At 39.2% G+C, this 10,904-nt stretch overlaps 1 protein-coding gene across 1 annotated transcript in view; it reads left to right on the forward strand.

Moving 5' to 3' along the window:
* The window catches only part of LTBP1 (latent transforming growth factor beta binding protein 1), a 187,314-nt gene extending 177,245 nt beyond the window's left edge, over nt 1-10,069 (forward strand). Inside the window, exons 31-33 of the mRNA XM_054279239.1 lie at nt 4,270-4,392; nt 7,656-7,805; nt 9,070-10,069. Coding sequence (XP_054135214.1) covers nt 4,270-4,392; nt 7,656-7,805; nt 9,070-9,239 — 443 coding nt within the window. The 3' untranslated portion in view covers nt 9,240-10,069. The remainder of the gene's footprint in view (nt 1-4,269; nt 4,393-7,655; nt 7,806-9,069) is intronic.
* Nucleotides 10,070-10,904: the final 835 nt, after the last annotated feature.

The following is a 10,904-nucleotide window of genomic DNA, read 5'->3' on the forward strand; positions in this document are numbered from 1 at the left end:
CTTGAGCAGCATTAGTAGTGGAACAAAAGGTCACTACCAAGAGGTTTTGAGACAATCAATATGGTAATTATTTCAGCTTAGCAAGAGCTTTACATCCACTGTGAATCTTTTTCAGGTATTTTATTTAGAGTGTGTTCATGAGAGGATATAAACGTCCTTCTTAACTAATAAAAAATAGCCTTTAAGACTGACACCTTTACCTTTTTCTTGTGCTGTAGAATAGATATCAATGCTGTTCACTGCAAACCTTAGCATTTATCCATGGGCAGCATCAATGAAGTTTTCAAAATTGTCAAATAGCGCATCTAAATATAGAGCAGAAATACCATTAGCTTTAGTTGTCATATGATGCAGTGTCCTGAGAGAGCAGAAACTTAACCAGTTTAGATTGATGTCCAGAACCTTTGCTGAAACTGTTACGTTCTTAAATAACTTGAAGGATCTGGTTTGGTTTCTTAGTCTTGGCTTCTTCTGTGTGTGATGGTGACAATTCTGAGGAGCTGGAACAGAAATAAAGATTTGTTTATGGGCAGGAGCTGGACTGGCTGTAGCGTAGTTGTTTCATGGTTGTGTCAGGAAAAGCTTTTTATATAATATTTTGCTTTAAATACATGAAATATGGAATAATGTTTCTGACATTAGGAATTTTAGGTCTCTGGGTACAAGTAAGACTCACAAGAGCTTGCTCAGTTACAACTCTATATGCAAATTAGATGCACATTTGCACAGCTGCATTTTGGCTGACAAGCACCTAAAAGCCACTCGGTCCATGCAATTTATATTGTGTCATCTCTGTCAGCCAAGCTTTCATCACCAATTACAGCTGACATCTGTGCCAGTACACATGTGTGTCAAGATGTAATCCCCTAACACTTGTTTAATAGGCAATACTTCTGTCTTTAAAAATGTCCTTAACATTTTTGGAAGCATACATCAGCTTCTTTTGATAATAGCCACCCTAAGTTATACAACAAGCTGTCTCTATGCTTCATTTGCAAGTTATGAGAAAAACTTAGAGACACGTGGACCAATGTAGACTAAGCTATATAAAAAAAAAAGGATTTTTTTTTCTCTTGAATTGTAGTTATATTGTCCCTGATCACAGCCAAGAGATGAGTGAACAGAAAAAATAAACCCCTATATAAAACGATTTCTTCATTCATTGTGAATTATAGAGTATTTTCTTTCAACTTTACTTGAAAGATTTGTTACAAAGTGAGCAATAATTTCTGTGACAACTAAAATACTTCTGTCATTCAGGGATAGTTACATGTTCTGTCTTGGTCTCTGCCCCCTTACCTCCTTCTTGATCTCAGTCTCCTGTTGTCATTTCCCTAGGGCAATGTCATGCTGTTCTCCCATTTGAATACTTGCCTGCAGGTTTCTGTGCACATGTCATGCTTTCACCCTCAAATCTTACAGCACTCTGTCCATGTAGTTCCCTCCCCTGGGAAACTGTGACCAACATACATCACAGTGACCCCAAATACATTATTTTTAATTTGAGCTGTAGGAACATAGCATAACAAGGGGAAAAGTTTAAAATAACAGAAAGTGTCATTGCTGTAACTTGTTCTATCCTCCACAGGGGCACTCTGATGGGTTCATTTCTGTCAGGGATCCAAGTCTCAAGTCTACCTTATTTAAAAACACCAGTTCTCATGACCATTCCAGAATGTGGCCCCCTGTATACCTTTCAGTCTTTGTACTCTCCTCTCTGCACACCCTTTTTTCCCCTGGGAAAAAAAAATGGAAAAAAAAGAAAGAAAGAAAAAAAAAAAAGACAAGCTCAGAAAGGTGGAATAGATAACTTACCATTGTTATTGATCCTGAATTTCTACTGTTGGTTTCTTAGGTGAGTTGCTATTGCTCCCTTTGGGTTTATTGCCCGAGCACCTAGTTGACTGAATCAACACAATTTAAAAGACAAGAGATTTAGTCTATACTAAGCTAAACAGAACATACAGTATTAAGAGACTATTACAGGTATAAGACCTAAAAATGCAGACATTCAGAACTTGAGTTTTGAGAGACCAGTGGGGCAGGAAACAAGTTTCTGTTGTCAACATTTCCTAATTCTTCCTTAGATGTTGAACAACTTTGCATTGGCAGACATGCAATATAAAATAGTCTTGCACAATCATCGAACTACACAACTCTCATGTACATGAGAGCTCCAGCTCTATGGATTTTCAAAAGTCCCAAATGCTTTCTTCAGAACTAAAACATTGTTTGTAACTACCAGTATCACTAATGGCAAACTGAGCCGTGATTAATCTGGCAAGTCAGTATACAGGTTCTGCTCAGCCCTTCCCATCAGATCACATTCATCTGGAAGAGGCAGTGATCCCTAAGAGCTGCTTGTCTTGTCCCTTTGCCTTTCACTGACTGTTTTTATGTGGTGGTTTCTTCCACACAAGCCAGATGAATTAGTATTTTGTGGTAGAACACAGATTTCCTTTGCCAAGAACATTTGTGGGCATCTGTGAGAAAGTGCTTTTACTATTCTGCATAGCTTTCCTGTGTGTCCATTCCGTATGAATGAAGGGATCATTCTGAGATGATAACTTGTCCCCATGCATGAAGGTTAATCTGGGATTAGATGTGGGGAAGAAAGAATGAGGTGTTTCTGGTCCTATGACATCTCTTAAAACTGTGCTCATTATCACAGTATTTCAGTGGGAAGCTGTGCAGTCAGGGATTTAAGCAACCTTTGCTATATGTTGTTTATTTTGCCATGCTGGCTTTGTTTCCTGTGCCCTGGGGTGTTGCTCTTGGGCAGTGTACTTTGTTCTCTGGGAGAGGAAAGTGGTGTTTGGATATTATTACTGTATATAAATATATTCTAGAGGACATACCTCAAAGGAAACCACTTTGCTCCTGCAGCAGAATGTGGTGGGATTTACAATGATTTTTCAGTTCTCTGGGGAGTTCATGCTGCAGACTTGGACTGCCAGCCATGGCAGCTCTGAGTGTGCACAGACAAGCTTTGCCTGTACTGCTCTGTCTTGTGCTCTCAAAGGGCCAAGTTGTTGACCACAGAATTCAAACAGACTATTTGAACACTTTGGTGTTTTCAGTACAAAATAAAATCGTTCCAGGTGGAGGAGATACTACCTGTAAAAATAAAATTACAGTGCTGGACAGCAAGTAGGGCTGTGCTCTGTACTGTCTAGAGGCAGTCTGGACTTATCCAACTATTTGCTGTCTGGGACAGTTCTACACAGCATGAGGTTTCTGGCTCTGCAACCATCTGCAATTCTTGGATTCTGTATCTGCTTAGGGCTTTTTTTCCTCCCTCTCTTTTGGTGGTTTTTCTTTCCCATCCTTTCTCTGCCTGATTCTCAGAACACCAGGCAATCTTCACAGAACCAGAAGCTGAATAGACTGTAGCAACAGTAAGGGAGCACCTGGGTTGCTCTATTTTAACAATATTTCTGTTTTCAAATAAATTCCATTGTTTGTGTTTTAGTAAAGGGTAGTAGCAACAGAGTTGACACAATTTTTATTTGATTTATAAGAATCAAACTCTGCTTAAGCATTTCAAACATGGACTCTGACACCTAAAATGAACATTTGCTTTGTTTTCAACTTGTGTTGCTCAGCTTTTAGAGAGAGGCACAAAATCAGATGTAACTCTTTCTTCTGTGTGTTTCCCCCTGCTCTGAGCTTCACAGCCAATGAGACTTTGAACAGCACTCACACTTTTAATGCTGTGGGTTTAAGATACAGTTTGTAGATAAGTGTGGGCTATTCTAGAAATACTTTCACTCTGATTTCTGCAGCTTGGCTGATAGTGCTAGAAATATTGGCTGTACCTGCCCCAATTTACTTCCCTTGGGGAGGCTCCTGCTAGCAGCCATGATGGTCTGGGGTAGCCTTTGTTCCACAGAACAAGGAGTATAAACAGAGACAGCCCTGGAGAGAAGTGCCTCAGCAGTGGGATACACAGCATCCCTCAGCTCTTGTTTCTCCTGCAGAGCAGAAGAACCTGACCTATAACTTTTTGTACAGTTATTGACTCAAATCTATCCCTGGTGTTATCCCTATTATGACTTAATAGTATATATTTGGCTCATTAACATTTTAATGACATCCTTCTTGAAGAGAGAATGCTTTCTGGAAATTTTCTTTTCTGCAGATTTATGGTGTTTCTAGGAAGAAAAGTTTATTTCCAGCAAACATGAACCACAGCTCACTGGGACTAATGTAATGCAGCCTGTGCTACAAGTGTGTTTACTTTTGTATCTTATTTTCTTCCCCCCTCAGAGGATTACGCCCAGCTGTGCAACATTCCTGTTCCAGGATCTCGCCGGCCATATGGACAGGATGCTTTGGTTGACTTTGAGGAGCACTACACTCCAGAAACCAATCCATACTTCGTTGAAGACCGTAAGCAAGATTGTCTGTTATGTAAAAGACTTGAAATGAGATTTTTACTTCAGTTTTTTTTCCCTGTAGCCAGTTTCATTCTTCTCTTTGCTTCTGGGTAGTGTGGCCTATTTATGCTTTAGTTATTCCTACAACACTAGCTTTCAGTCAGGTGTTCCAGTTCAAGAGCCAGGTTTGTGTGAGTCCAGTTGGGCTCAGGGTACAATTCATTTTTAATCTAGTGAAACAGTTTGTGCCAAGTGTACTAAATTTGTGTTTACCAACAGTTTTACAGCTCAAGGTCAAAAGGCTTGCCAATTTTCCTTCTCACAAATTGATTTTCCTTTGGAGCATGGGACAGATTTCTCCAGAGTGCATTAAAAAAAACAACTCTTCATCTTTCCATGATTTCCCAGCAGAACTTGTATGGGTGAAATGAGAGCATGCAAGTCATTCTTGCTCAACAGAGAACATGTACAGCAGAGTGTGATCAGAGAATACCCACATGTATGGACTTGAGGCTGGATGCTCTGGCCTGCCAAGCAGGGTGTGAGGGATTGCACACAGCATCTCGCTTGTACCTGAGGAATAGCAGGGCTCTTTATGTTGGGTCAGGCCCAGCTCACTGTTAACATTTGTATGAGATAAATGCTTACAGATTTCAGCATCTTCCTCAAAATCAGGCACCCTGTACAGGTCCAGAGTATTTCAACACAGTTTTAGAGAAGAAAATTGGAAGTATCAGAAGGAGCTGGTAATTTCTCATGCTTTACATATGTATGGCCTGCAAGTTGCCACTCTCTTCTTCCCCAGTCAGTGTTTCTGAGTGTTGATGTGTAACTGAAATGTCTCACAGCTGAAAACTACTGATTACACCATGAAAACCCAGAACAATGACTGGAAAAGCAATGTTAATGTACTGTTAATCTGGAAAGAAGCATTTCACAAGGTATAAACAAGGTATATAATTTAGTGGTAAATAAATACGATAAATTGTGGAAAGTTTTGAATCCACAGCTTAGACCATAGAATGACTGCAGTGGGAAGGGACCTTAAAGATCATCTAGTTCCAACCTCTTAAGGACAGAGGCTTGAGACCTCATGGCTCTTGCTCCCATCTTATCACTGAAGGGGCATCAGAGACTTCAGGATCACAATCCTGCTGCAGGCTGTGTGAGGAATACAACAATACCTCCCATCCCATGGCAGGGCCATGTACTTCAGTGCAGTATTTCTCATTGTGCAATCAGTTTCTACAGAAGCAAATACATACCTCAGAATTACAATACAGGTCCTGTTGAGCTGTTTTGAACTAGAGTATATTTTGTGAAGTAGAACTTGCTGTGAATGATACATATTTTAATTTTACCTAGTTAAAATTACAACATACTGAATTCATGACAGAGAGAGAGGGAGAGAAAAAAAAAATATGTCTGTACATAAGTTTATGCACATGCCTATATGCTACATATAAGCTATATTTCTAATAAATTATGAGGGTTTTTTTAATTTAAAAAATACCTGTCTATTTGGGAGGACACCTTTGCCTTTCTTGGCACTGTTTTCTAAATTAGAAAAGGTTTTTACTTTAAAGGTCTCTCCTGAGCTCTCTACAAGCTCTACCAGAGGTCTCCAGCAAGTAATGAAACTTGGTTACCTACATCATGACAGTGCTCAATATCCTCAATACTATTGCACTGAGAAGTGATTTACAAGGCTCATGAGAAATCCTGCAATGTTTCCCGTGTAATGTGCACTTGTATACCTCCTGTGTATTATATATGTTCTTGAGATGTGACATCTGTCAGCAAGTACTTACTTCACATTATGTGTTCAGTGTCTTCAGAAGCCACTCAGCATATTACTGACCAGTCTGATCCTCACTCAGAAGCCCACCATGCTAGAAAATCCAGGATAGAAACAGTATTGGTAGTCAAGAGAAGTGGAGTGGAAATAACAGAATGGAAGAAGATATGGAAAGGGCAGAATAGGAAAGGAAGAAAGCAGGTCAGTAGAAAAGAGGGCCTCAAGGACCAAGACAGAATGGAGTAAATAAGAAAAGACAAGAGAAAAAAACATAAGGAAGGGAGAAATTCATATTCCAAGCTAGCTTAGCAAATACTGTATCACAGCTGTTGCAATGTGAATCAGTAAACAGTTTTTCAATAAGTTGCTGGCTTGTTGGAGGAGCCACTACCAGTTACAGGACAGATGGGGAGATACATCCTACTCTATTCCACTCCAGCTCCAATTTCCCCTCTCTATTCATTGTGCTATTAAACTTATGAGTCAAACATTCTCAGCTTTTTCCACAGAAGTCTGTTTGGTGTGATGGGCTGCCATCTGCAGTCCTGTTACATCACTGCTCCATGAGCAGAAGGCTAGTGAAAAAAACTTAGGACTCAGAGGAACAGTTCAGTCCTAGAGACAATCTCTGAACATTTAAAAATGTAAAATAATTTTGTAAGTATAAATTCTTCCTTATATATAAAAGCATAACTGTCACAAAAGCCCTAAGGCAGAGAGCACAAAAAGCATTATACAAACCACTGAATACAAAGACAACTCTTTGTATAAGAGGTGGAAAAAAAAAAAAAGCTCAACTCTTTGAGCTTTGACTGCTCACCATCTAGAATTATGACAAGGAGGAATTGGTAGATTATAGGTATTTGTACTGGCACCAGTCACTGAAGCACAAGCCAAAGGGCTGTTAACAAAAAACCACAACAGGAAAGCAGTCTCTGATTTCTTCTTATTTTCCTTATGGCAGCTGGGATTGATTTTTTTTTTAATATGTTTTCTTCTGGATAAATTATAAGGCATCTCTTACCCCTCTACACACTCACCTTATTTTTCTACAATCCTGTTTTAAGAAACTTTCCCAAATTGCGTGACCATTTGTTTCCTTAAAGGCTGATAAACATAACAATTGAAATAAAAGGTGCTATTTAGAAAACACTAACTTACCCTTTAAAAAATAAACAAAGAAATTCTAGAGTTTCCATTCTACAAAAAAAAAAAAAAAAAATCACAGATTTTTAACACAAAATAAAACTTAAGAGTTAACCAAGTTATTCAGTTTCCATCTTGAAACATATCACAGCACTTTTCTGGTACATTTAAAACTCCAGATGGTGCAGTTCTGCTAGAGCTGACCTATTTTCTGCAAAGTCAAGTCACATTCCAGTAAACTTCTGAGAGAATTTCAGTCTCCCACTATATATTGGGGTATACTGATTCAATAGCTTTGTAACCTGCCTGTTTGCAATTATTTTTCCTCCCAGGTTTCCTGAACAGCTTTGAGGAGCTACAAGCAGAGGAATGTGGTATTCTGAATGGATGTGAAAATGGCCGATGTGTGAGAGTCCAGGAGGGCTACACCTGTGACTGCTTTGATGGTTATCACCTGGACATGGCCAAAATGACCTGTGTTGGTGAGGATAGCATATCACCTCTTATATCCCCTGTTATCTCCTGGTAGTCTGTCAGTTTACTCACTCACTTCCCCTTAGGAGGCCTTGAACAAAGGATTTAAGGATGATCACCTGAATTGTATTAAAGATCCAAGCTTTGTTTCATTTACTGCAAAGGCTAGTAATTATTGTTACAAAAATGTCTTTGTGTTTCTTAGTGCATCTTGGTCATTACAGCTGTGTTCAGTTAAGAGAGTAGAAGTGAACAGATACACATTTTTGGAATTAAGCCTAAACTTATATCAAGACTTTCATGTACAGACCAAATGTTTTTCAAAGGCTTCAAGTAAGCTGGGAGGATGGAACTGGATCCAGAGCAGAAGAGTGATTTTTAGAGTGGATTCAGAGTGTTTGCCTAAATATGCATATTTAGTGAAATAGTGAAGTTTGTGAAGCTAGTGAAGTTTGGCCCCTGATTTTCACAGACTTCAACAGTCAACACACTCAACTATTTCTCTCACTCTCAGACTAGTAGATCTGCATGTTCACTAACCAAGACATCTATATCTTCAATTAAAACAGCTAAACATGGGAACAACAAATGTCAGTGAGAAGATGAAGCAAAACCACCCCTCAACGTAGCAGCCTAGTACAAACAGTGTGATTATTTCAGTCTAAGGTCTGCACTAACCTGTTTAGCATTTTGCTTTGTGTCACACAGCTGAAATCTCCCAGCTCTGTGAGGAGGAGCTGCCCATGTGCCTTGTAATCTTCAGGGCTTTATGGCAAGCTGGCCTCCTTAGAAAGAGAAGATGTAGCTGCTGTGTATGTCAGACCTAAGCTGTGTGGCATTGAGTGCAGGTAGTTTGTCCTCACAGCTATTCAGCTGACAGCACCAGCAGCTCCTAAAGTATTCCATTGGTAAAGTACAGATGTTATGCTGAGAACCTTGAGATTCTTTCTTAAAAGTTACTTTTCAGTCATCAGATAAACACATGTAAGTGGTTACTTACTTTTGTTGTGCAGCTGGGCTGAATTTGGGCTTGGTAATCTAACAGTTTAAGGCCCTTTAATACCCTATTGATTTCCTATGATAACTTCCACCTCTTCCCAATTCATCTTTTAGGGCTTTTGGCCCAGCCGAATTCCACCCAATCGGAACTGAAAATAAAGCTCCCAGGGCATTTGTGCAGATTGTTCTGGTCCTAACAATGCTGGAACTGAATGAGTATTAGCTACACACCAGACTCAAGCACATGTGTCTTTTGATGTCTCCTTTTTGCAGATGTGAATGAGTGCAGCGAGCTGAACAACAGGATGTCCCTCTGCAAGAATGCCAAGTGCATCAACACAGAGGGGTCCTACAAGTGCCTGTGTCTCCCTGGGTACGTGCCTTCAGACAAGCCAAACTACTGCACACCACTGAACTCAGAACCAGAGAGTGAACTGGAGTAGAGGAAAATCTCCACATCCTAAGCCCATATACTCTGCACTGTATAAAGAAAAGGAAGAAAAGTATTTAACTTGAGGAGAGAAGGCACCAGAGTAACAAACAGAAGGGGAGAAAAGGGTTAAAGTGTATCAAATGTGAGACGTGATGGGTTGGTTGTTTATCAGCTTCACTGAAGTGACAGACCAAATGGACACATTGCTCTGTATGAAAGAAACAAGTATATAGTGTGTTCATAAACAAAAATCTTTGAAAAGAATCAAAACCAGTGCTGTTATTTGAAACAGAAGAGCTTTGGGTTTTTTGTTTCTTTGTTTTGTTTTGGATTTTTTTTACTATTGCTTGATTAATTTGGCATTTAAATAGTGATGGAAATATTTTATATTACTATGTCATTTTTTTGATTGTTCATTTCCTTGCCTACTGTTTCTTTTCAGACCTTTTTTCTGATCAGTACAAATTCTATGATACAGATATTCTTAGTCCATTTTATAAGAACTGTTACACAGGGTGGTGCTCCTCCTTCCCTGGAACATTGGTCAGTGACTTTTTTTTAATTTGCTAGTTGTCTGCCCTGTGGAGCAGGCACCATTTGTTTTCAAATGTTTATATACCTTGGCGAAAAGTCCTTATATTCATTTTGTATCCTCTATGGTTGTTACTGCACTTAAAGTCTTTAGAACCTTTCTTGCCAAGTTCAAAGCTGCTAGTGGACAACATTGGATTCCTTTTGTACATTAAACCAAAAGATTTTAGCTCACATCTCTATTGTAATGTGTAAATTGAACACAAGAGAGATCTTGTATGATTACCCTAACATATTAAAGCTGTATATTAAAACTCAATAAAATCACCCTTTTTTAGAAAAAAAAGTAATATTTACTAATTTTGGCTCCTTTCCTCCCCCCCTCCCCTTTTTTTGTGTGTGTGTTTATTGTACAAAAATCAGCCCTGAGGTGTTTACAAGAACCAGCCTCTCAGTACTAGATTTAATTTACATTAGAATAGTCTTAGGGAGTTGTCTGGCTGGTTTTTCCTTCTCATTCTGTTTTAATAAGACCAGAACCTGAATTAGTTAATGCCTGAAGTTAGGCTTCCAGGGGGAAGATTTCAAACACAGACCTACAGAAACTGTTTGACTTGGAAGCTGATTCACATGGAATTTTTTTTTTCCTTCCTGGTTTAGGCATGTTTCCCACTAAATCTGCAAATAACACTCTACAGTATGATGGCCTGGTTTTCAGAAATACTGAGGAGAAGGGAGAGAATTTCCTTTTCTTGATGAACTGTACCTTCCCATCAGCTCTTATTTTTCAGTGGAAGGAGAGAGAGATTAGGAGACTGACAGATGTTTCACTTTGACCTTCTCCAGAGTGAAAGAGTTTCTTTCAGAAATCCTGAAACAGGTCGTTCTCATATTTTTCGAATGAAATGTTTTGCTGTGTCTTCTAGACATGCCCTGCATTAAAAGGAGAAGGATAACTTGAGATTTTTAAAAGTGAGTCAATATTCAGGTCAGCCACGGAACCAAAAATATCACAAGCTCCATCCCTTTCAGTTCTGCACCTACAGTAGATCTCACTAAAGTCCATGTGACAGTAAATGTGCAGTAGCAGCTGTCCTTCCCAGGATGCTTCTCTCTCTCTACTGGAACCTGACACTAGGACTAG

The sequence above is a fragment of the Melozone crissalis genome, unplaced genomic scaffold (genome assembly GCF_028551555.1).
Source record: "Melozone crissalis strain CALT ecotype California unplaced genomic scaffold, PUWL_Pcris_2 ptg000027l_1, whole genome shotgun sequence".
NCBI lineage: Eukaryota > Metazoa > Chordata > Aves > Passeriformes > Passerellidae > Melozone > Melozone crissalis.